The sequence below is a fragment of the Lonchura striata genome, chromosome 9 (genome assembly GCF_046129695.1).
Source record: "Lonchura striata isolate bLonStr1 chromosome 9, bLonStr1.mat, whole genome shotgun sequence".
NCBI lineage: Eukaryota > Metazoa > Chordata > Aves > Passeriformes > Estrildidae > Lonchura > Lonchura striata.
The window spans coordinates 7,357,905-7,384,876 of NC_134611.1; the positions used below are offsets into that span (position 1 = coordinate 7,357,905).

At 41.0% G+C, this 26,972-nt stretch overlaps 1 protein-coding gene across 5 annotated transcripts in view; it reads right to left on the reverse strand.

Moving 5' to 3' along the window:
• The window catches only part of FGGY (FGGY carbohydrate kinase domain containing), a 129,506-nt gene that overhangs the window by 42,914 nt on the left and 59,620 nt on the right, over positions 1-26,972 (reverse strand). For all 5 annotated transcript variants that reach the window (XM_031505565.2, XM_031505566.2, XM_077785326.1 and 2 more), the window contains 3 exons: positions 25,151-25,279; positions 21,097-21,200; positions 804-911 (listed from right to left, as the gene is read on the reverse strand). In XM_031505565.2, coding sequence (XP_031361425.2) covers positions 804-911; positions 21,097-21,200; positions 25,151-25,279 — 341 coding nt within the window. The remainder of the gene's footprint in view (positions 1-803; positions 912-21,096; positions 21,201-25,150; positions 25,280-26,972) is intronic.

The window sequence follows — 26,972 nt, forward strand, 5'->3', positions numbered from 1 at the left end:
AACTGATCCCAGGGAGAGCCCCAGGAGCGCTCGTGCATTTTGGGACCATTTTGGGTCATTTGGGTGCAGCCCTGGCTGGGCTCTGGTGCTGCCCAAGGTAGATCCATTGAGATCCTTTGAATAAATCCCTGCTTTATTCTTTAACTCTGTCCAGGCTGTTCTAGGCCAACCTTTACAAGGCATCAACACAAGGAGATCCAGAAGCCCCAGGGTTAAGCAGTCACCAAGGACTTGCTGACACTTTTGGACTCAAGCCTAAATACTGCTGTGTACATGTAGCCTTTCTTTAAATTTAACATGTTTTATTTCTGACTGCATTCCTATAAATACAAAAATTTTTTTTTTTTTTTTGTGAACTCTTCTTAGCATTAGTTTTTTATTGGTAAAATAAATTAAATTAACCTAATACTGGTAGATTCTTTGTATTCAGAGAAACAGCTGAGGTGATGGAATAATATGTTACTATATTACTGTTCTATCCCTATATCTTTCATTTATGCCCATCTATGAACACAACTGATCTATATAATACAATATGTATCATTTTTGTCACCTCAACATCTGTTTCAGCCTCCTGCTACAGCGAAGAATTAAGCCAATTACCCTGTAAGATAATTACAGTAATCATCACCACCACCATAAAGGAAGACATGCCCTGTAAATAATTCCCTATCTCTATGCAAATTAGCATTACATAACAGACATAACACTCATCTAATTGTTAATTGCTTTCAGCAGCCTGATACATCCCATGATTTTACAGAGGTGTTTCAGGTCTGAATTTCCAGTCTCCAAACACTCACCAATTTTCCTGTAGCACTCTGGCCTCCCTCATTCAACCACAATCCAGGTACCATAGCAGAGAAATACGGTCCCCAAACACCAGGCACAAAAATGGGGGTTTCACTGACCTGGAAAAGCAACAGAAAGCTCTAGTGAATCTCAGTGCTTGTCAAAGTAGGAACTTTACAATTAAAGCTTGGCAGCTATCAGAGTCCAGTACTGAGACACTTCCTGCTTCTCCAGTGAATTACCTACAGAAGTGGAGATGTACAGGTAGAAACTTACTCCAAGAAAAACGTGGAAAAATGTTTTCCCCCATTTACATAATTTTTAGATGACAAGACACAGCCCACAACTCACTCATCCCCACTGACAGAAGAGCTGGGCCTGGCCAAACAGAAAATAAGAAATTTCAGGAATAGAAGAGAGGGAAACTGCCTCATTCCTCCAGAAAAAAAAAAGGCCTTATTTAGAGTGACTAGTGGGATACAATACTCTGCTCGATTGGCATGAGCAAGCACAGGCACTGGAATAGACCAAAGGAGTTTCCAGAGCACCCGTTCTGTACATTTGGAGAGATCAGAATGAGGAGGGAATCCTGCTGGCAGAGGACAGTGATGTCCCTTGAGAGCTGCCATCAGCTCCATGCTGGCAGTGGAAGCTCCAGTGCCCTCACAACGGTGCCAGGAGAGTCGGGTGCTCTCGGGGCCTGGGTATCTGGATGACTTCAGGATTGTAAATGTTGTAAATGTCCTCGTTTCCCAGGCCATGCAGCCAAAGGAGTCTGAAATGCATAGGATCAGCTTCTCAAGGTTATTTATTTTTCCTTATCTACAACATTCTCTCTCTGACCTGCTGAGCTCTGTCCAGCAGCTTGGCCATGGCATTCTGTGTGCTGCCTCGGGTGACATTTACATTTTATACTCAAAACTATGTGTACTATATCTACAATATTGTGCCAATATCTATCATTTATATTAGACAGTGGATCTCTACCTTAAACCAATAGAAAAGTGCCACCATCACACCAAGACACAGAGGACAAGAAGAAGAAGGTCAGGACACACCCAAATCCCTCCACCTTGTCCCTTTGAACCCCATTCTAAAACCACCAAAATTCTACTTTTTCACCCTGTGTTAACTATCACATTAGTCAAACCCTTGTGACTTGTAATTCCTCATACAAATTTGGCAGTTTTTTCACGGGCTAAAATCGAAGCCACAGGTGTTTTTAACCTCATGCCAAGGTCTCCAAGCCCCCTGCCAGTGTCTCAAGACAGCCAGGGCAGCCAGAGGGATGTCCTGGACTCCAACAGGGTGCCTCAGGTGCAGGCTGCACACCTGGGCTGGGATCTGCTTGGCTTCAGCAGCAAACATGCCTGGGTAAACACCAGATTCTGCCCCTTACTTAGGCTTAGCTTTACAAAAGCCACTCCTTCCTTCACAGCTGTGAGGGCAGATCAGGCAGATAAGTGAGCAGTGTCTCCCAGGCATAGAGCAGGGCTGTGCTCCACCACTCACACACCAATATCCCCAGCACAGTGACAGCCTGGCCCCTGCACTCCCTGCTTTCGTGGTTAGACCACTCAGGATGTGGGAGACACTGGTTCATTTCCTTTCTCTCCTTCAAAAGATGCAAATTACCAGTTTATAAGGGTGGAGGGCATTTTCCTTCCTCTTGCAAAGTGGTTTCACTTTCAGTAGACCAGACAGACTTTCTAGACTTTCCTCCTGGTTGGGCAGATCGCTGTCCATGCTAGCAAGTAAGGCCAGCACAACACCAGGGACTGGGTTGGTGGGACTTGGGTCCCAGGACTTGCTGCAAAGACTAACTGTGAACTCCTCACTGGTTGAACATGGAATTCTTGCAGCAGGGGCTGGAGGACATCCATGCCCTGCTAGGCTTCTCTTGGAAGCAGGATCCATGTTTTCTCTTCCACATGTATCCACTCAAGTTAGACACAGCTGTGATTTCACTGTGAAAAGAGAACAGCACTGCAGTCCTACACTATCCCATGATTTATGCTGCACTACCCACTAATGATGGCTAAATCTGCAACTGTTGTTTTCTAGAAGGTGGGAACTACTAGTAGAGAAGGACACAAGATAATTAATTCCCTAACAAAACCAGTCTGTGTATTTCCAATGCTGAAGAGCAAAAAGCGAGGTCTTAGTCAATGGGGCGATGGGTTTTTTTGTATTTAGACCTTGCTCTTCAATAGCAAAATTCTAGACCCATTGAAGGATGCTCAGGGTTTGCTGTTGAATTCAATAAAGCCTGGACTTCACATCAAAACAGTTTTGAGAATAATTAAAAATTCAGGCTTGTTCCTGTTAAACTCGATGTGCATTCTCTCTATATTTAAACAGGCTGAACTTTAAAGGCAGTTTTTACTAGCCAGTAGGGAATATGCTCCAAGATGCAGTTTACTGGCATTTGTGCATCACACATGTTTAGTAAATACAGCAGCAGGGAGGTTTCTGCACAAACAATAGTTTGCTCAAGCCATAAACTTACAGTACAGCTGATTCTTGTCAGGAAGTTAAGTAGGAAAACAAAACAACAAAAATTTGTTTTTCAAAATATATCACCACAGTGTCAAGAAATGCCGATTTCTGTCAGGAACACATCTAACAAATCTGGGAATCCTGCTTGGTTCTCCCTTATCAGCTCTGATACCCTGACTTACTTTCCCTACAGATATATGTGTACAATGTGTCTGTGCAACATTTTGGCTGACTAAACCCATTAAAGAGCAAGAATAGCTGCACTGAATTTACAAAGGCATTTATGACTCCAAGTGGACGAAGCTACGTCAAAAACATTGCAAAGACATTTGGTTTTGTTTTGTTTTCTCTTAAAACTACAAATTAATACAGCTTTGAGTTTTCATCACCTCGATGGGGCAAGCCTTTTTTTACGATTTCAATAACAAAATGAAGCACAACAAAAAGCAAATCCTAAAACAAGCTGATTTTTAGACCAATTCCACTTCACTGACCTTACTGAGAACACAGCATGTGGTCAGAATTACCAGTCAGTATCTGCTCTGAACTGGTGATGGAACATGGGGAGAACCCAAACATCCCAACTCATTGCCACCCTACAGCCATGGACACAGCATAGTGTCCCAGGAGGTGACAAGGTACATTTAGGGCAGAAGGGGCCTGGGATTTTAAAGGCTTATCTTAAAATATTTGTGATGCAGAGAACTTTGCAGGGTTCTGCAGTTTGCTGAAGGAAAAATCTGGTTATGGCAAAGGGATCAAGCTTAAAACACCACTGCTGTGTCACCTGAAAAAAACAAGTAGCCAAAAGATATTAAAGGCATCAAGATGCTTTATGAAATCAGGGGAAAATCTCAAAATCAAGAAGGGCAATAGAGTTTTTAAAATAAAAAACAAAACCCACACCTTTTTTCTGCTATTAGTCCACTATTTGCCAAATTCTCTTGTAAAAATGTTTAAATTCATTAAAAGTCAAAATTCTCCCTGCAGTCAGTACTTCTGGCCTAGTGTTTTGGACACTCACAGGAATTTAGGACAGGATATTTCCATGCTGGCTCTTCTCACATTACACTGAGACCTTCCTATCCTCTTACTACCAAAGTACCATTTGTACACATTCCAGCAAACTTTCAACACATGAACAGAGCAAATGAGGGCGTTGGGAATTGCCACACTGATGAATAAAGCCAGCAGGGCACTTGGTTATCAGTTTTGTTGCTGTGGGAACTTTTAACTGGAATAAAGAACACTGACTGTCATGCTGGGCTTTACTGATGATAGGGCATAATCAGATTTCCCATTTCCCCCTTTCACTTAAGGAGTTTAATTCACATTTCATAAACTCTGGGCTTTGATGCACATGGAAAGGAGGAAAATTGGGACTAACAAACTCCCCAAAACAGACATACAATCTTTGAGAAGCAACAGGGTGAGCATCCTCTTGCAGCTATATGCATCAGAAACAGCAAATGGTTTCCATTTCCCCTCCTTGAAATATTTGGACGGTGATTAAATCTTTCAAGCTACACAGCAGCTGGCATTTGTATTTTCATAATAAAAGGTCCTAATTCTGTTTGAGTATACATCCCACTCAATTCCACTAAAACACATGACTAGACAGTGGCATAAGGTTGGAGAAACAGTGCAAAGTTTGCTGCAGAACCCAGAAGAAAAGAAAAGCACAATTTGCCAGATTCAGGGCTATTTTGGTTACAATAACACCATGTCTCTTTTACAGCTTTCAATTGCCTTCAGACATTCTTATGGTGATATGGGAGGATCAATGCCATTACTTTTTTTTTTCCCCTTTAATGAGCTTAAGAAAATCCTTAATCTTTTTAGTAGAAAAACAACATGTGTTTCAGATTTATGGGCAATTGATTTTTATTTTTAAAGCAAATAGATGTCATCCTTCTCTGGAAGTTAAAATACAAATTCAAAGGGAGCCTAAGATTTTCTGCCTTCCACTGAAAAGAAATTCCTCCTGTGACACACTCCCACTGCGAGACATAGTAACAGCTATTATCTTTTATATAGAGTGAAACTGAAACACAGGATATCCTCTGCTAGAGGTGAGAGTGATCTCTGCACAATTAATGCAGCAGGAATTTGAAGGCAGAAGATGAGAGGAATCTGAACCTGTTCAGACTTTGAGTCATAAGCTGCATCTATAAATATTTCAGCTAACGTGTTCACACAGAGACTGCTGCCCTCATGGGTGATGATGCCAACTCAGACAAGGATTACACCCAGACAGGCAATTCCACCTCCCAGTTACTCTGTCTGAGGATGGGGACAATCTTTTCATGCAAGGAATTATAACCTTTCCCTGCCTCCCCACCACACACATTCCTCTTTGCTCAGCCCCATCTTTTTTGAGTAAATGAGCACTAAGCAGTTCCAAGATTCCTGCTCATTTGACAGGAAAAAAAAAAAATAAAAAAAAAGAGTTCCACACCTTCTGAAAGGAGAAGAAGGGAAATAAAGTTCTCTCTGGGCGGGTTTAACCTCAGCCTGTGCTTTATAAAAGATCATACTAATATGTAAGATATGTAAACATTATAGAGCAATCAGAAACAAATGAAAGGATGAATTCAGTTTAACAATATTCAGCTGTGGTGCAACTGCCAGAAGGCACTTTTTGTTATGAATAGATCATTTGGATGAGTTACAGGCCAGACTTGAACCCTGGCGTGCGCTGGGAAAATCAGTGTCAAACTACCTAAGATCAGAAGGTATCAGCAGCACATCTGGCAGCCCACAGAAATGAAAAATGTTTTTAAAATATAAAAGGATACATAGAGCTAAGGTAAATTAAGAAAGGACCTGCTTAAATGGCATTAATATGAGATCTGTAATGTATTTAATTTAGATTAGTCCTTCCCACTTGCCTCCCCCTTTAAAACAAAGGCAGACAAAAAAATTCACTTCTGTTATAAAAGTCTACCTAGCAAAAAAAAAGCAAGACAGGCTAATCCACATCTCATGTGAGTGAATCAGAGGAGTCAGTGCCTTTAACCCAAGTTCAGCTCTCAGGACTGTCCCTGGCTTCAGGGACAGGACAGAACAGACCTTCACAGACAAGCATCACCTGGGCACCCAGCCACGCCATCAAATGAGCAGGTGGCACTGGGAGATTTGTTTCACTTAGCTTTGTTTTCCTGGAGCAGCCATGATGATCAGACACATGCTTGTGTTTCCTCCTCAGCTTTACGTCAATGTTACAGCAATCAGAGACAAGAGAAAATAAAACACACCACACTGGAGAGAGAAGTTTTGTGCAGTATGAATTTCAGCAATTTTCTTCCCCAGTTGGCACCATCTGTTGCTGGCGTGGGCTCACGCAAACTCCTTCAATAAAACTGACAGAGAATTTGGCTATTACCTGAAAAGCAAATCTTTATATTAACAAGGTATTCTGCTATATCCATCTTCTGCCATTTTAAGTTCTGCTTTTTAACACTGAGCTTCTGATATGTAGCAGCATTCTGCTATTGCTATCAGCATCTCTATTTACCTGTAACATGACATAGAAAGAGAAAAATATTTCTGTGGCACTATTCTTGACTTACATTCACTTCCATGAAAGCAAGTTTAATCTTTTATTCTACTTTTAGAGTACAGTCACATTAAAGTCAAAACTTTTTAAGGTAATTATTTGCTAAGGAGAAGCTAGGTCAGAAAATTTGTTTAAAAATCACCTCACTTATCAGCTTCTATAGCCAGAAATTCAGAATAACAGCTGCTTTTGTTAGGCTAAGACAGGTATGAAGAAAGGATCTAAGATATTAATGGAGAGAGCAGAGAAAGAAACAAGGAAAAGCACCATATCAGTCACCAACTAATAAATGCTCTTTACAGTTCTGGACTTTGATCACTGACAAGTCAAATACTTTCATTAACTTTTTTGCTGACTTTTAACTTTCAAAGTTTCTGACTGACTGTGGCTTGAGAATACTGACAGTCATTCAATTCAGAGGCTTTACATGGATGCATAAAATCCTGCATTAAGAAAACTGTATCATTTTGCTTCTGCTGACAGATGGGTCTTATAGAGCTACTCGACCCCAACTCTCTGACAAAGAATGAAAGAGATTCACAAAAGAAAAGGAAAGAACTCAAAGGGAAACCCAAGCATGTTTCATTTCTAGGTTTCTGGTTCAAACTTAGGTCACAGTAATAGCTACTGAATGTGTGATTTAATAACAGCACTTGCTGGTAGTATATAGATATATATACATATATAAACTGGGCAGAACTGGGGCATGAAACTGTGTTTTCAGTGAACTGATGCCTACTCTAGAATTGTCATTTTGAAATTATTTCACAAGCACTAAACTTTAGATTTAAAACTAAGCTTCCCTATAGCTCTGGAGGCTATTTTCTAAGTTAAATGTATGGTGCACCAAGTCAACTTCTTAAAATATGTCTATTCATAGTAGTAATTACATACTGAACACAAACAGTATTCTAGCTTCAGCCTGATGTAAGATATATTTAAGAAAATAAGGCTTTGGAATACAAGAAATGTACTTCAGGACACAAAGGAAATTAAAATTTATTAATATTCCGATTCCTACAGGTCATGCACTGCCAGCAATTTATTTGCTTATAATTTAAGCTCAGGTCCCCTGGCCATCATGGGTTTGCTATGCAGCTGCATTGCTTGTGGTGGGCAAGTCACCAGCTCTGCTCCATGTGACAGGCTGGCATCCCCTGAGCCACCCTCAGTGACAGATTTACTCTGCCATGATATTAAGACCAGACCACAAAAATTCCTGCACAGAGCTCACTTTATCCCACTGGAAGGATGGAAGTCACACAAGTGACAACAACAACAGAGAGAGGATGAGGACTTTGGGGCTCTGCCTGAGCTCACCCACCCATGGATGGTTTTGGTAACCTGTTTACTGGCAGCTGAAGGATTTTGGTTTATGGGACACAAACACTTTCATGAATGCCTCACTGAATATTAACCTCATCACTTATTGCCAAGGCTATGCCACAGAGACCTGAAAAATCCAATTAATATATTAATTACCTCCCAGACAAAACCCTCAGTACAACCTAACACTAGGAGACACAAATGAATTCTTGGGGACTACTGTTGCCTCTTACTCCAAGCAGTAACCTGTGTAAGAAGGGCAGCAAAATGGGAATTACACACATGCAGAACTATTTCTAATTTTCTAAATTCTCCATAAAACATTAACTGGTCTACAAACTAGAGGCCAAATCAGGTACGTGATTAATGTGCAATAAAGAAACCACACTCCAAGGGCAACTTGATTGCTTCATCTCTGAAAATATTTCAGGTGAGTTATACATTGGGACTATATACTGCACAACCCAGCCCTATATCTAACAAGAATCAATTTGAGTAAAACTTCACCGAGTTTATTAAACATTTGCACAGTTAGATTTTTTTTTAAAGGCTAAATAAGGAAAGGTATTTGAAAAAAACTTAAAACTTATGATTTTTAATAAAATAGGCTGACTCATGATAACATTGGTTATTCAACTTGTACTGAGCTTATACTTATTGGTATAGAGAGGAATTAATCTAGACCAGAAGTAGCTTATATTTAGTAGTATAAAGACAACTTAATAAAGAGAAGGAAAAGATGAGGAAGATACTGGCTCTTAAAAGATTTAGAACACATCAATTAAAATGTTGTTTAAAACTGACAACAACAATAAATAATATTTAGCAAAAAACAAAACAAAACAAACAAAAAAAAAACCTGTTTTACTGCACTGTATTTTAAAAATGCAACAGATCAGGCAGGGAATAAAGAGGTCAGAGACTGCACTTGTATGAACAGCTTTTCTGGATATCTGCCATTAAAACCAGTTTGAAGCTGTATTTCTGAGAAAAGCTCCTGACAGTGGATGCTCTGGGGCTGAACTAACTCACTGCTGTGACCCCCTGCACCTCCTGAGGCCCCATTTTCAGGCAGCAGCCAGGTCCAGCTTTTTCATCTGAGCTGGCTGTGGGTATTTTTTCCAATAGGCTGCATCAATTTTCAGTCCAAGGTATGTTTGGTATTAGAATGTCTTAGGGTACAGCCACATGAATAAATTATTATGGGCAAAACTTGGAGGTCAGTTGCCCAGCAAAACCACCTCTACTCATCATCTCTCTGTGGTGTATGGTGTGACAGATCCCAGAGACCTGGCACATTCCACAGGAAACCAGGGCCAGGAGTGCTGCTGGGAGTTGCTGACATGGTACAAATACACACTATAGATTACTCAGCTCATTTCTTCATCTGCCCCTACTCTTATTTCACAATCACACAAAAGGATTTTTAAAATATTATTATTTACTTTTTTTCTTTTTTTTTTAATACCAGTCTTATGAAAGAAGCTGGCAATTATATCAGCTTTAAACATTAACCAGCCAAGCTGAACAACTGATACTTGTTTTAAATAGAACAATACTTTTTAAATTATAAAATCCTGCCATTTTCCCCAGGGGAAAATAGAGAGCAAGACTGGTACCTACCTCTCCTACTGTAAACTTTTGACTTTCTCTCTTTGCACTCAAACCTCTAAATTCAAAAGCAGAATAAAAAAACAGAGAAAAAAAAAAAAAGAAAATTATACTGGAAGCAAAAAATGCTCTTCATTTTGTTTGCCTTACTATTATCTAAGTAAAAATGGTGAGATGTTAATAAAAGAGAAGCTGAGAGGGCCATGTCTGAACGTGTTCCTCAAGTCTGTTCCAGTTCTTTGCTGAATTTTACCTGCTGTTTGCAGAAGATGGGAGCTGTAATGGGACTTGAGCATTTGGAAGTTGGCCACATAAAGCACAAGCTAGAAAAGGAGCATGGTTTAATTACAGCTTTATCAGGAGCACTAATTAACCACCCTGCCAGACCACCTGTTGCCACTTTGAGAGAAACAATTAGAGGATAGAAATACAAAAAATCAATGCTGTGGAATAGACACAAAGTTCTTAACATTCTGTGGGACCTTCTGCCAGCAATCTCCTGACCATGACTTTCTCCAGCCATTGTGAGCAGCAGACTCTCAGCTTTCACCCAGGAAGCATCAAAACATTCTGAGCCCGATCTCTGAATGAGGGTCAAGAACCCCACAAGTGATGGAAGAGAACAGAACCTTGGGCTCAGGGAGCTCTGCCATCATGGGAAGCTGGATCCTGAGACTGCTGTCAGAAAGAGCCAAGTCCTGGATCAATTTGGGTTCCAACAAATGATGGTCTAAAAAATGTCATACCATAAAAGGGCTCAGAGGCCTGGGTGTGCATGGTTTCTCTCTAGAGTAATGGTGCTGTTTGCTTTGTAGAATGAAGGGTTTCACCAGGCTCTGTCAGATGGTTGAGAGACTGGATTCAAGAATAGGGAACCACTCCCAGAGAGGGGCTGGAGCAGGGGGATCAAACTAGCTCTGCGTGAGCACACGGAGAGACCAGGAGGCTCTAGGGAGCAGCGTCAGATTATCACTTTATTAGGTCTTTTATCACTGTATTAGGTCAGATTATCAGTATATCAGGTCACTCAGAGTCATCGATGAGAGGAGTTTCCAGGAGAACAGATAAGTCTAAGTACAGCATCTGCCTCTGGAACTGTCCCTGGGCACAGGAAAAAACCAATCCTGGTGTCCTCCACAGAAAGTCTGCACCCCTGTGAAGTTTATGTTCCTTGTGCATGAGGTTAAACTCCTGTTTATTCCAGGAAGCAAACCTGGAATTAAGCCTGGGACAACTTGAAAGTTTCGGCTCTGGAAGAAGTTAAATGGGATTGAATGCAGGGTTAATCATTCCAGACTCAGTCAACATCCACCATTTCCTTCTGTCTAAATCAGAGATGCAAGGACTTCACAAGTCTTGTCAGGGACCCTGATTGAATGCTCAGCTTTGCAGCAAACCCTTTAAATTAGATGAATTTTGACTGTTCCAAGCTTAAATGTTCACATCCACTTACTTCTGCTTTTTATCAGTATCCATTAGCACTAAGCTTATTTATGTTTCAGCTTGGGAAAGTACACGATGGACACACAGTAGCCTATGATCCTTTGCTTTGAATTCCCAAAGGTCAAGGTTTCTTTCAGAAATTGGTAAAAAAAGACCTTTAATCTGCTAAATTGTTTTCAAAATCTCAAACAGAAAAAAAAGCACCCACATTTGTGATGGATTCAGATGCTTTTTGCTAAGCACTTAAGCACTAACAGTTCTGCATTGATTTATTTTATTGTTTTATTTAGTGAAATGTCTGGATAGAGATATACACATTAACCTTTTTTTTTTTTTTTTTCTCATATTTACTGTGCCGCCTTCCTTGAAATGGGAACTGCAAGTGCTTTGATAAATGGGCTGAAAGGTTGTCTGGTTACCCCACGGCTTCTGTCCTTGCTGAAATGCTGTTCTGGACCCTTCTGCAGCAGTGCTGCTCCGTGACTCACTGCAGTTCCTTCTGTGCCTCTCAAAACAATAGTTCACTGGGGATCCAGGGCCTCAAATGAGCTACAACTATTTATTCCATCCATTTATTTTTACTTCTCCTCCAGTGATAGACATTCATTGTCAAAAAATGCCAGTTTGTGTGAAGATTATAAATCTTCCAGCACAGCCATTTTAACTTTGCACTTGATAACACTACAGTTTGCTGCTATGGAAAGTTAAATCCCTTAAAGCTCATCACAGTATGAACAAACTCTTCTTGTGTTTAAAAAAATAAAATCAAACCCCAAAAGCCATATAGTCCCTTCTAACCTGTTGGTAACAGTGGGCAGTAACAGGTGTCTTAGAGAAGATCATGGCAATACAGGAAATATACAATAATTTACACAAAAATGTCCTCCTAGCCTCCAGTGAGATGAAGTTCAAGCAAAATTCTGTTCTTACCTTCAACCAACACAAGAAACCAAGTCTTCAGAAGTGGCTGATAATGCAAACAACTCCAAGTTTTCATTAAGAAAACCTCCATTTGTGCAGTAGAAAATAAATTTGCTGTAATGACAAGTTACAGACCAGTGCAAGTCTCTTGTAAGAACATTGGAGTTTTTTAAGTCTCAGAATTATTCCTTTAGCTCATAGCCCTTCAATCTTCAGTTCTGGTTCCTAAACAAACATGTCTCAGATACTACTTGCAGCAGAATCTTATTTTAGGAGACTACTGAGACCTCATCCCAAACTGAAAAGTTGTGAATTGTGCACAAGGAACAGCCGTGCCACAAGTAGCAAAACAAATTGTACCCCTACATAGCACTTGAGAAAAACCCTCCAGGACCCCCAGCCAAGCTCTGAGGATTCCCAGGCAGACCCAGTCCTTGTCACTGTGGCTGGATGCCCTTCCCACACACCTTCAGGACTTTTTTTTTTTTTTTTTTTTAAATAATATTCATTTTAGAGATTCTCCTTTTTCCCCATTATCTAAGTGTTCTTCATACATCAGTGAAGGCCACTGCCAACAACAGTATCATTCCTGCAGTTCAATAAATCCTCAGCAATACCCCTGGAGCTGGAAGCAGATTCACATTATATGGGATATGCATTCACACACTATTTAAAACATATTTTTAAACATTTGAATAACTAAACGGGTAAATCCTGAGGATCTTACCCAGTGTTTATTCAGCCCTTACTTACTGAGACAAACTCCCAAGGACAGAGTAAACAGTGAGAGAGGACCTCAGGCCTTCACCCACAGCTATAAACAATGAACTCAGCATAAACTGTGATTCCCAGCTGACACTGGGAGAAAAGTAGCAGCTAATACTTCTCCCCACTTTGCTTCCAGAGGGATTATATGACAAGACATTTACTTGCTCCCTAAAAGAATTTGCCCCATCCAAGAGATTGCCCCATTCACAGCTGGAACAGCAACAAGGAACTTAGATGAAGAACTACCAATTCATGAGATGATGAACAGAATTGGAAATGGAGGGGAAAAACCAGAATAAGAGACCTAATGCCCCAAGACTGATAGAATTTGCCTGAGTGGGGGAACTGTTATGTTAAGAAAAATAAACTCCACTGCATCTATAGCCCCTTGATTGTGGAGCTCTTGATACTCAGCACTCTCAGATCACACCTTGCATTGGAGAGATGTTTGTCTGCACAGCTTCACTTTGTGCTCACAGTGCAAGTTAGGGAACCAAGGAAAGGCAATAATCTGACAGAATCACAGAGCAAACCAACTCACTAAACAAAATATGGGATTTGACCCCAAACTTTCACAATCCTCACTGCAAAAAAGGCTAATCCCAAAATTTTAAAACTAACAGAAAACTCTCAAGTTGTTTTTCATACAATTATTGTATTCCCTTGAAAATTCCATTCCATTGTTCCAGGGCCTAGTAACAATCTAAGAGAGGACCAAGAATATCTGTTATCATATCTCATTTAATTTATATTTTAGTTAATCTTTTACAGTTGTTGTCAGAAAAAGAGCAGAAAATTGAGTCCTTTTTGTTCTCCCTGAGATCTAGACACACAGAGCAAATAGGCTATTCAATAAATTCATGCCTACTCACAAAAACAAGAGAGACAAGGCATCTGGAAAGGTCATTCATTATACGTTTGTATGCTTGTGATCTGAGAAAAATCCCCTATGCAGCTCTCCTTGGAGCAGAGCACTCCAGGAATACACTTTGGGTTGCTCAAGACTTTGGGCTTCAGGCCAATCCATCCTTCTGGGTCTAGAGAGGAGTGATCAGATCTGGTTACCCTACAGCCCTGATGGGAGTGTTGCACCTGTCAGATCTGACAGCATCATTTTGAAGAATATAGGAATAGAAAACCAAAAATCTTCCATTACAACGAAAGATTGCTGCTACTGATAGGCTTTTGTTAACAAAAAATAGAATATTGCTACTTGAAAAACAAATCAAAAGTAAGTTGCCTTGTCCTGTCCCCCACAATGGAATGATGCTGTCATGTGAACATCAGTGAAGGAAGACAAACATTTAACTTTCCCAGAATCACATAGTACAGAATACAACCTCCTTCCTACAACAGAAGAAGCAAAATCCTCCACATCCTACTAAAATATACAGCTGTTACAGTTAAGAAATGAAGGTGCAAGGTGGATTGAGGGCTTGATCTAATATCAGGTAACCTTCAATTCAACACTGCTTTAAGCAGAGAGGCCCAAACTAGGCAGCCCAATATTTCCAGCAGCCAGACCAGCTAAATCTTTGTAGTGTCAACATAAGAATGTAAGAAGCTCAGTCTCTCTTGCTCACTCTTCCTAAGGCAAAACATGGGGAAAGCAGTGAAGAACAGGAGAGGAGCCCTACTAGCAGTCAGACATGGAAAGCCCAAACTGACACTGCAGAAAGAATCATAGAATGGTTTGGGTTGGAAAGGACTTTAAAGCCCACCCAGTTGCACTCCCTGTCATGGCAGGGACACCTCCCACTATCCAGGTTGCTCCAAGCCCTGTCCAACCTGGCCTTGGACACTTCCAGGGATGGGGCAGCCACAGCTACTCTGAGCAAATATTCTGAAGGCTCAGTACCCCAAATCCAACACCCTGACCCCTCTGTGTCATGCAGGGCAGCTTGCAGTGAAACACAGCATGGAAAGCACTGCGTGTGGTGGAATTTTCAAAGATTCCACTGATGCCACTGAGTTGCCTCTTGAGTATCAGCCTTCATGGGTCTCCAAGCACAGCATTTTTCAAAGCCTTCTCTCTCTCTACATCTATTATTTGAGTCTTTGAACTCAATTGATCTGTTCACAAAAGGCAAGGAGAGTTACATGTACAGTTTTGTGGGAATGTTACTGAGCATTATCTACTTTATGTATAATAGAGATTAAATTGCTTTCAGATACATTCCCCTGCACAAGTTGATTACCAGCAAGGCACTGGGGTGCAAAACTTTGATGTCTCTGGACTGGCATATGCTAAATAGGAACATCCCATCCTCCCCATCACCAAGGCATACCTGAGCTTTGAATTATGCCAGGCCAGGAACAAAGGAATCTTGCTCATAACAAAAACTTTTAATAACTCACTGAGAAAGCCTCCCTTTCATCTCTGCCAAGCTTTAGGAAAGGCTGGGAGGCAAGCAGAAATAAACATTGTACAGACTCACCACTGCTGGCTCTAAAGTAAACTCTCCAACTTCCTATTTACATTTCAAGATCTTAAGCTTTGTGGTTTACTAGTTCTGCAAGTAAGTGCTTTGGGTTTTGGAGGCTGCCTGCACATGATCTCCCACCACTACTGAAGTCTTCCTAACTTTTATTAATATAATAGGGAGGTCAGAAAAGCAACAATCTTTTATATGCCCTGCTAGCAGAAATATTTTACTTCTAGCTTTTTAGAAACAAAACAAAGCAAGCAAAGCGTACAACAGCAAATTAATGCCAGCAAAGGGGATATTACAGTTGTGTTTGTTTCTTTTTGAAACTGAGGATGCTGGAACATGGAACAAGAGAGTTTCATTAAAAAGGGCGTGGAGGAGTTCTTTGAGGGACATGTAAAAGAAGGTGGCAATTTTATGCATTTATAACCCTTTTAAGGCCATTGGCTGAAAAGGCACCTCAAGAGGCTTTGTGACCTTTTCTGCAGGAACCTAACTCTGTGTACACCAAGGACGGGCAACCTACAACAACAGTTGTGAAGTAAATGTGGTTTTCATTTCATGGAGCCTTCCCTAAATGTAAAACATCTTCATTAGCTGGGAAGTCAGCACTGTGTCTGCTGCCAAATGCAATATAGAAGGCAGCAGAGCTGTGCTGAACGAGGACAGAGCGAGGGAGAGGCTCCTGTGACACTCAGTTCTTTCTCCCACCCCAAAGACTCCGCGGCTCGCGTGCACAACAGGCTTTACAGGGGAGAGGAATATTTAAAAAGCAAGACGGCAGGTGCTTATCAATTCCATAAAGCTCACCCAGATCATTTCCCAAACCTGTCCAGGCTGTCCCAGCCTCACTAGGTTTGCTTTTGGTTTTATTTTTTTCCGCCCCCTTCTCCAGCTGGCTTGACCCTCCCGAAGGCAGCGCCTTTCCCCCGGTCAGGAGAAGGACAAATCGCTGTCCCTGCTGCAGGCTGGGTGGCAGCCAGCTGGCAGGGCCGTGCTGCCCTGGGCTGTGCCCTGTGTCCCCGCGGAGCCCGCACGTTCCGAGGCGGGGATGGGAGGCAGCGAGCGCTGCGCTGCGCCCGGAGCGCACCGAGCATCATCACCCTGCCCGGAGCAGCGAGGAGTCCCTGCGCAGGGATTGCTGCTCCTTTAACAACGTGGCGTGTTCTGAAGAGGAGACTCTGGTAGCAGAGCCAAAATACACTGAGTGCACTTGCTGGTCTGGCTCCCACTGAGATTAGAGATCAGGCTCTGAGAACACTTTGAGCCAGCATGTCTCTGCTGTCTCCTCTCCAGGATGTACTGCAAAGGACACGTACTGTGCATGCTCTGGGGGTGGAAACGTGCTTAACACTCTATTTGTGTGAACAAAGCTGGCAGCTCGGGCGGATATTGTGGAGCAAAGAAGCTCTATTGTGTTTGCCAGTCATCACGAGAATCAAATGAACAAATTTAGAATAAGCAAATTGGGCTGGAGCTCCTTTAGCAGAAAAGCACTCAAAGGCTAGTCAGGCTTAGTGAGAGAGAGTATGGGATATTCTTCCTGAAATAATCCATAGTAAACATTGGGACAGCAAAATGATCTGCTAATTTTGCTGTTCATGTAGTTGCTCTGTCTTTTAGATCACGTATTAAATCTGAAAAGGTAGAAGATAAATTACCTGTGCCTCTCCAGTTGAAAAAAAATTACTAAGTGATACAGTTCAAACCACATGCACATTATCACCCAGGGAGAACTGTGCCCCAAGCCAGGTGAGTCCCTTCCCACTGCCAAGAGTCACAGAAGTAACAAAAACAGATGCAAAAGAAGAAATTGCATCTAAACTTGAAGAGATTCCTTGACAATCCCAAAAAAGAGGTGTTGAGTACAGAGAACTGATAAAGAAGGAACGACTGAAGAACACAGACCACATCACTAAATGAAGACAGAAAAAAAATATCAGAGACTCTGGAGATAATGGAACACAAACCTTGTAATTTGGGACTCAAAATACCAGCAAATTCACACTCCTCCCATTAATAATCTAAAATTAGGCCAGACCATGTTCCCATTGAAAGCTGCTCTGCCTACTTTTTTCAGCTGGGAATCACAAAAGGTGTTGGAGCAAGAACAACAAATATTTTCATGATGGTACAACTTTGCTCTGCGAAAGCACACTTGTGTCCAGGACTGGGACATGGGAATACAGAAATCTGTGCCTGAAAACCTCCAGATCACATAAAGGTTTCAAAAAAAAAAAAAGATTTTAAAAACCTTTAAAATACCCCATAAAACCCTAAGACACTGTCAGAAAACAGGCTTTTAGGGAAACCAACTACCTTTATTCTCAGAAGTTGGGGCATGTCTGTTAGACTCATGTAAACTACAAGTTAGGAATAACAGGCAAGCTCCTGTTTCAGTGCCTCAGACCTGCTGTGATTTTGCTGGGAAAAACTACTCACACATTTTGTGTAGTCGCCATGGCTACACGGAGAAAGGCTCCTAAAAGTTCCAAAGCCAAGTGTGGGTGCTGGAGCTCAGAGCCCCTGCCTGCAAAGCACCATGGCAGTGGCAGCCCACCCAGGAAAGTCAGGAATACCCTTGGGCACAGAGATCAAACCTGCAGGGATGAATCCCAGCCCCAAAATAATCCTTCATAAGTGAAAGAGCAGCTTATTTGCCATTCCAAATGCAAATTCTCCCCATGTCTTTTGCTAGGGCAAAGGAGGCAGCAGAGCATCATGTAAAATGCATTAACTGTCCAAAAATATTCAGAAAACCATCTTTTCTTTTCTTTTTCCTCATGGATAATGGATGAGCCCTGAGGTGGCAGTGACTTTCAGCAACCAACAGCTCAGACCTGGGCTGGGGTCAATAACCTAATTACAACAAGCATTTTGCTGCTTTCATGAGCTATTCAAGAGAAACACGAAATTCTTTGTGTGCCTCTGATTACCCCAAACTGTCAGTGGTTAATTCCAAAAGTGTATCCTCACTTAGAAATGGTAGTTCCACCACAAATTAAACTATTATAGCCATGAGTAAAATTAGGTCCCACATTTGTACTTTCTAAAATATCAAAGGCATGATTAGCAAAGTCTTTTGTTTAAGATCTCTAGAGTCCTGGAGGTAATGAAAACTGGGTCGAGGAGCAGCTTCTCTGGAAGTTTAAAGTAAGCTGTGTTCAAGAATTACCTGCTCCTGTGACTCATGGAGTACTTGGTCTAGAGAATGGAACAACTAGAGATACCCAGAGCAGTCCCCCCTGCCCTGAGCAGAGGAGGAGGAAGGGGTGGAAAAGAAAGACATCACAGATGATTTTGAACAGTTTCCTGTTATGGCCCCTTGAAAGAAACCCAGCAGTACTTTCCCCCTGCTTTCTGTTTGCTGAATTTCTCCTGACAGTTGGCTCCTTCCCTTGCCAGAACCACAACAAAGGACGGCCTTGAGTTTCCACACAGGCCATTTTCTCCCTCTCTCGTCTCTGATCATCTCACAAAGGTATTATTGTTGCTGGCTCACTGGGGCTCAGTGCACCTGAGGCACATCAAAGGCACTTTTTTAATGCCCGCCTGACCACACAGGTCTCTCTCCCACTGCATTAAATTAAACTCGATGATTAATCTCTGTAGCCCTCAGGGTCCCTTGGTGCACACGGAGAGAGAAAATATATATTTCTATCAAAACACAAGTATAATATACTTTCATTTTATAGCCCTAATTAAAAAAAGGAACAGCTAATTTTGGCCAAATGCAGCTGCATATAGGTCTCATTAAAACACAAATACAACTGGTCTGTGTGCTCCACGTTCACTTCATGCAGCCTGTGCAGGTAAAAGATAAAAGAACAGAAAACTAAAATCTTTCCACATATTAGATCCAGAGAAGTTTAGAATTTGCTTATTGTCTTCTGGCTAGAGATTGTTATACCCCTCCCCGTGCAGATGGGTGAAGGCAGGCAGTTAAGGAAATGATTATAAAATGCTGAGTAGGTAGATTTAAGTAAAAATCTACTTAAATCTAGGAAAAACTGCACAAGCATCTATTCCTGAGTTTGAGCTGAACTGATGAAAAGCCTTAAAAGGTTCTGCCTCGTGCAGTCTGTGTTTGACTTTGGGGTTGTTTTGATGACAGAGCATCAACATGGATTTTATCACATCCCTTTTGGTACATTAGCATATTTAATGGAGCCACAACTCTCATGGTTGTGGAGACTGCACACAAAACGTGTTAATATTGATGTGCCATGCTCTAGTTTGGGAAGTCAAACAATCTACTGTTGTGAACTGGGTGTATGCTAGAACTTACCAATGCACAAATATCAACCATTAATAAAAAACCACACATATGTCCTCCTCCAGAGCTGGTTGTGCTAAAGGAATGAGCCAGAGCCCGCTGGCCCACTGCCAGCTACCCAGCACTGCCCTTAGACCTTTGGGGGAAGCTGCCTGTGAGCTCCTCAGCTCACTTCAGCCCAGTACTATATGTCTCTATTAACTCATTTTAACAATTTAAACTAACTCAGCTAAATTAAACAGGTTAGCAAGAGTTCACTCAAACAGCTCCTACTGAAAGGGCAGAAACCTCCATCAAAAAACCTGGAAATAATGGAAGCAGTGGCAGGGCTTGAAGGGTGACTTCTTCTCCCAGGGTGCCCCACCTGCCCTATGACAGACAGACAGGTACCAGTGGAATTTTGCCAAGACAGAGCAAGCTGATAGTGATGGAGTTTGAAGCTTGAAACTTTTGTTTAGGAAGGAACCAAAACATATTCCAGTTGGTCTAGGGGATTTAAGCTCAATGCTCTGCTTCACAACAGTGGAATTATTCACATCTTCAAATTCAATCACGTGCTAAAATGCTTTGCTGAATGACAATCCACGTGACAAGATCACCATTTATTCATGCTCAAGATCACACTGGACTTGTGCTGTTACTACAGAGGCAACTTATTGCTAAGCCTGATGTTTTATTATCTGCCTCCTTCTTATTCTCTCCTAGAGCTTTCTCCATGAAGCACGCCATTCATCTCCAACACCTCTAGCACTCCCAGTGCCATTTGCTCCTTTTTGGAAAAATTCAAGTCCTAATCATGCTAAATTTAAGACCAAAATGAGTTTTAAATAAAAAATGTGGCAGAAAAGGGTACTTATCTAAATGGAATGCTCTCAGACTCATACATTTTAAAACAGTATAAATTTCATAAGCAGACACTAAATTTTAATTGCAATCTCAGAGAAAGCTTTTGTATTAATTCACTGAGAAAAATTAGCAAAGTGAAAACTGCTTATTGGGGGTTTTCTTTCTTTTTAGTCATGATATGTCTCATAATTCTATACACCATGGCAATTTTCAGAGGGAGAAGGATTTATATTGATTAAAGGATGAGGAGGGGGAGCAGAGCAGTGACTGAAGATGGGCACTCCTTCTCCAAAGACACTCTTCTGTAACACATTAGTGATAGGCTTGTCACAGATAACTCAGGCTCAGGCTTTGGCTCAGATTTCAGGGTGCTCTTTAAGCCACTCTGGCATTGTGGTTTTTACTTTCCATGTCATTTTTCAGTATTGATTTCTACTACTATTAAAGTTCTTGCTTAATAGCAAATGCATGGTAATTTATAATTAATATCCAAAGGTAAAGATAGAGTTACCAGGAAAAAAAATTCAAGGAAAAAAGAACAGGGTGAGAAGGACAAAGGTCCATTTTCCCCTCAAAAACATAAGTTAGTAAATTCTGCACAACTTAGGATGACACACACAACCTACCCCCATGTGGCAAGAAGATGTTCCACAGATCATAGCCACTCGAGATGTAATGGGCTGGTTCTCACACGGAAGGTTGTGTCCTTTCACATCTGCTCCAATTACTCCTATTAAAGTAAAATTAAAATTCTCTGTTAAAGAAGAACAAGCCACCCTGCACCAAAAAGACCTCTCTGCACTCAAATAATTGCTGAGGATCTCACACCACTGCTACAAATTAAGAAAGTCTACTTAGCCAACAAAGGAAATAATTTTATCCATCAGATTAAAGTATTTAATCCAGATATAAGGACCCAGGATGATTTCTTCTAAATGCATGTCGATCATCATGATTTTTAAGTGCTATTTTACTTAGAAAATATTATTTCACCTGACATTTATTCTCTTAGGTAGCTCACTGACATGCAGAATAAAAGTGCCCTGCTGTACTGGCAGGCTGCAGATGTGTTTATTTGTTCACAGTTTATCATGAACATCCTGGATGATGTGTTTTGTCAGGGGATGACTTGGAGAAAGGGATAACTTGGCAGGAGGCTGGAAGGCTGCCAGCTTTGTTGTCTTCCCTGCTGCTGCTGTTCTGTCCATGTCAGAGCCATCTAAAGGCAGATTTTTCCTCCCCTTTGAGGAACTGAGCTTGGCTCTGAGGAGCACGGAGTCAGCACCCCTCAGCCTGCAGCAGCAAATACACCCAGGAGATGCCAGACCTACAGCTGAGCCTCAGAACAGATCCCATCCTGCTTGAGTCACTTCAGGGGAGGCTACAGAGGCAACCTGCCCTCTCCTCCTCCTCTCCCAAGCTGTGCACCCAGCAAAATGCAGCAGCCAACCAGTAACACTTTTACATTGGACTTTTCATTTCTTAAACATGGCTTTTCAGCTGGCAAGCTGGTCACCAGACTGTGCATTTGCATCTTCAAAGCTCAATTTGAAGAACACTATGTCAATCCTGATAAAAAAAAAAAATCCCCTTCATCTCTCTGTAGAAGGATCAGGAAAACATTTGCTGGATGTTGTGGAAGATGCCAAGTGTAAGGGTTGGTTCATATCCTACATTTCATTAACACCCTCTTGTTTAGATCACCACTGTAATGCTCTGTTACCAAATCAGTCTGGTGGGATTTGTCTTACTGGGATCACTATGGTTATCCTGGGATCACCATGGTTGGAAGCCATCTAAATAATCAGGAAAATTAAGGGGTAAAATTTTAAAGTCTTAAAAAATCCATCCTATCCTCATGTCCCTTAAACTAAACTGACTTGTAACTATGAAGTGGCACAGCTGTCCTAAAGAGAGTTAGGAACAACAAAAAGCTAAAAGTAAGACTTCTACTTCATGTTTTATTTTTTCACTGCTCTAACACAATGAATGCATGTTAGGAATTTTGGATACGGCTGTCTACAAGGCAAATTCCTGTACTAAGCAAGACTGTATTAGCATTTCTTGAGTTAAAAATACTGTTCACACTTGAGAGGGAAGAAATCTATTAAACTAAATAGTCAGCATATGCTGCAAATGTATTTTCATAAACAATATAAAACCGAAAAGATCTTTTTAATTGACAAGAAAATACGCATTCTGCAAAACAGGAATTATGGTTCTTTTTTTTCAATTTTAGTCGGTGGCTTCACCACTGTTTAGAATTCTTAGAGTCTTCTTATTTATGATTAATTAAAGTCAGACAGCAAATAAGTCTGGAGTATTGGCTAAAAGTTATATAATTGCTGTTTCTCATTCAGCTTAGGTGGAATTTTTCACAGTCTGAGGCAGACTCAAAAGCAGAGGCTGAGAACAAGAAGGCTGTGCACCACATAGAATAGAAGAGAGCTTTTTAGGAAGGCAAGCAGTGCTTAGCAATGTGTACTTCTGGATCTCTTCCACACTGACATGGTATTTTAGACACTGCACCATAAATCATCTACTTTTGTTGAAACAATGCTGATGCCTTTTAAAAAGGTGCAATGTAAACAACATTTTTATGAGGCCAACCCCACAAGCCTTGCCTCCCATCCTCACAGTTTTATCTGTACCCTCTCTGAAATTAGTTATTAGAAATTAGAAATGCAAGCTATAACTTCCTGGCTCTTTGATCCTCACTTTTCCATAAGAGGTATTAGATGGACTGATCCAGGAGTCACACATGACCTCCTCAAACATACACACTAAACAATTCTTTACCTTATTGCACTCAAAGCTTTGAAGCCTTCATAAACTTCAGGAACCTGCTCAGCCAAACCACACTTCACATGCAGCCAAGAGCAGATCTGAGCTGCATCAAAAGTTATTAACACTGCAAACAAGATGCCCATCACATCATTCTGGCTTAGCCTGTAGGATATTTTCTTTACAGATACCTGCATTCTTTGACTCCTTTTGCTCCTGCTGTCACTTTTGCTATCAAAATATTTTCATTTTTGCTGTCCTCTCTATTAAGTTTCCACACCATTTCCAATACATTTATTACCCTTCCCAGATTCAAGAATTAAGAGTTGCACTGTAAATCCTCCTCTTGTCCCAGACTGCAGTGAGCTATGGTGTGATTATCGTGCAGGTTCTCCCACTATCTTCCCTCTGTAATGCCCCCCTCTCCTTAACAACAACCTGTGTGTTGGTTTTCTCCTCCTGGCAATCATTTCAGGAGTCTGATGATGTTTGTGGTGCCATCTGGGAGAATATATTCAGATTAGCAAACTGACTGTGCACTGCAGCCCTTTCCTGAGGGATGCCAGCAGCTGGGTGTTTCTAATGTCAGAGTTTTTTTACACAAGTCTATATCAAGGAACAGACAGTTGCTCTCTACTCTTTTTAAAATTCAATTGCTTGATTTCAGCATATGAAAAATTGGTCAAATGTTTTGTGCTCTGGATCCATAATAATGCTAATTAAAAAACAACCTTCCACTGCCACTTTCATGTGCCCTGTGACAATCCAGTTTGGCAGCAAGTTCATTCTTTCAGGTCAGATTATTACTCTGTTCTTTTCTAATAACACAGAATTGCCAAGGCACACAGTTTTAAACACGTTTTTATGCAATTAGGATACTGACAGATATTTTTAAGTTAGTCACAACACACCTACAAATATGACACTGAAGCTCAGTCTTCATTTTAGCAGACAGATCTACATCTAATCTTTTCCAGGTAGCAAGAAAAGCAATCTCCATGATGACTTGACCCCACCAAAAGAAAAGTAATGGGATTTAAACACTAAAAAAGTTCCAGGTCACAGTTTCTAGAAGGACAAATGAGATTTAAAACAGCACAAAACAATTGAAACAAAACTGGTAGTTTAGCACCTAATCATATTTCAGTTAGATCTAGTAAAAAAAAATCTTCTGATGAGCAATAGATTTCCATTAAAGAGTACTACTTCAATAACACTGAAACTTCCTGAGGTAAGACTGTTTTCTAAACCAGCAAACTAAGAAAACCCTCAATTTCCTGCTGAAAAAGTTACACTGAATCTCTGTCTTATTGACTGTAAGGCCAAACAGCATAGTAAGAAAATGAACTTGTTTGGCCTCATCAAATATATTTCAGAAAAGAGGAACCAGGGCTGAACATCAGAATACTGTGCTAGGAAAAAAAAAAAAAAAAAAAAAAAAACAACAACCAAACCCAAAGCATCAGACCATAAAGCTTTGAATCATTAATCACTTCCAAAGCTAGTAAGAATCCTAACTATGAACAAGCTTCAAACATGAGGCTTCTCCCTCAGAAAGGCTGTTTGTGTTTTTTTCTTGCCTATCCCCAAAGTTTTGAGCAACAGAAGATGCAAACTCCCAGCATGTTGGCATTCCAGCACAATGGTGCTTCAGTCAAAAATTGAACTAGCAGAAATGAACGAACTATTTACAAATCCAGCTGAAAAAATATATAACAGTGATATATCTCCTTTGTTGAAACTGACTTGCAGTACTGGTAGTTATTGTGATGATTTGGGGTTTTTTTAAAGAATAGCATCATAGCAAATGGCTGGATAAAAACAGTCTGTGAATGGCTTTCTGAAATGAGTTCAACAATTCCTGTCTCCAAGAACAGTAAATCCATGAGTGAGTACCTAGTCCTCCAGCATGTGCATCAATGAGAGATGCTGCCACTGCAATCCCTTCGGGGAGCCCGAGATCTTCCGCAGCCTCTGGTGTCAGACCTTTCCCAACAGCCTCTCCAGGAGACAGGACGTGGTTTCCTGGGCAGACACAAGACAAACCAAACACCTGTCAATTTACTAAACAGAAAAACAAATGTGTGTGTTATTGCAAGATCTCCCTTCCTCCCCCTCCAGTGAAGCCTCGTATGTATAAAACAAAGAGGTGCATCACAGAGCTCTGGGTGATGAAGTATCTTTCATTATCTGTCTGCAGATTAAACACAACTGTGCCAGATCAGGCATCCCATGGCAATTTAGAAGTTCAAAAGCATTCAATATCCTATCTAGCCACAGAGAAAGATTCCACCACAAGCAATTAAATTCTGCTTGGCATCTCTCCAGGATATATGAAATGCAGAAATCCCAGGTTCTTGTGGAAGGTGCTGCCTGCAGGCATTCTCTGGGCATGGAAGGAGATTCAGCTCAGTCTGTGCTCACAAATGAACACTGCACCTGTTGCACAAGGAATGCACAAGGAACTGGCCAATTTTTTTTTTCCATTTCCATCCTTTCCAGCAGTTCTGCTGGGAATAAGGTGGCTATAGCAACAGAAACTCTGAAAAAGAAACTGGCTTAAACAGCAAATTCCTCCAGTTGCAGCTGTATTTCCTCACAGACTTAAATAATCCCTTTCTGAGCCTTCTCTGGCCTGTGCAGTATGAAGAAGACAAGAACACAGCCCTGCCCTCCCTGCCCTGTCACAGGGAGCCCAGGGGCAGGTCCTGCCATAACACAGACCCAATTTTGTCTGAAGAACAAATCTAGATTCGTTCAAGGACCAGGATTTAGGGACACCCCCAAGAGCCTCCTCTGAGCCTCCCACAGCTGGAGCAGTGAGACTGAGCTCCTAGGACTGCACACACTTCCATATTCATCCAAAGGTTTGGGGGTGAGAGGCAGAAAGCTCAGTGGGAGTTCCCACAGACCTCCCTGCCAATGCCAGGGCTTTTAGATCCCACCTGGAGTGCAATTTGCTAAATTTAACAAATCTGGGCAGAGTTGGTAAAACTCCTCTTTAAAATAAAACAATACTATTTTCACAGTAAATTTTACTGAGCATGTTACACCTGAAGCATGTTCTGATATGTAGAAAGGACATAAAACATCCTCCACAATAGACATTAACTAAGAGGAATAGCATATCATGAAGTATCAGGAATACACTAATTTCCAGGAGCATAAACTTCTACAAATGCAGTAATACAACCTTACTGTTTGATGAAAACATTATGATATTAAATTCATAGGTCTTCAATTTTAGATATTGATTAGATCTTTGCTGTAAATTATGTTGGTTCTTCATTTTTAAAAGCTACATTCTCCTTCTGCCCACTTCCTGATGGATGCAGTGTATGGAGCATTTTGGGATCAGCACAAACAACTTCACAGTTGCTCATTTCTCCAAGAGTTTCTGTTCTACTGACAGCCACACATCACTGCCCCTGAAATTCCAGGCCAAACCTCACACTGGAAATTTAAAACAAGTCTGTGCAGTCAAAACTGTTGCACTTGACAGCAGGTTTATATTCAATACTGGGGCAGTAAGCAACCTCATCATTACACTTTATACAGAAGGACATGAGGACATTAAGTAACCTTCTCATAGGGAAAAATGTTCCGTATTTTATTATTTCTGCATTTTACTAGTTACTTACTGTAAAGGCAAAGCATTGTCCTGGCTTTTCCAAGAGATGTATCTTTTGCTTTTTCCCCCCAATAAGCTGGAGTGTAG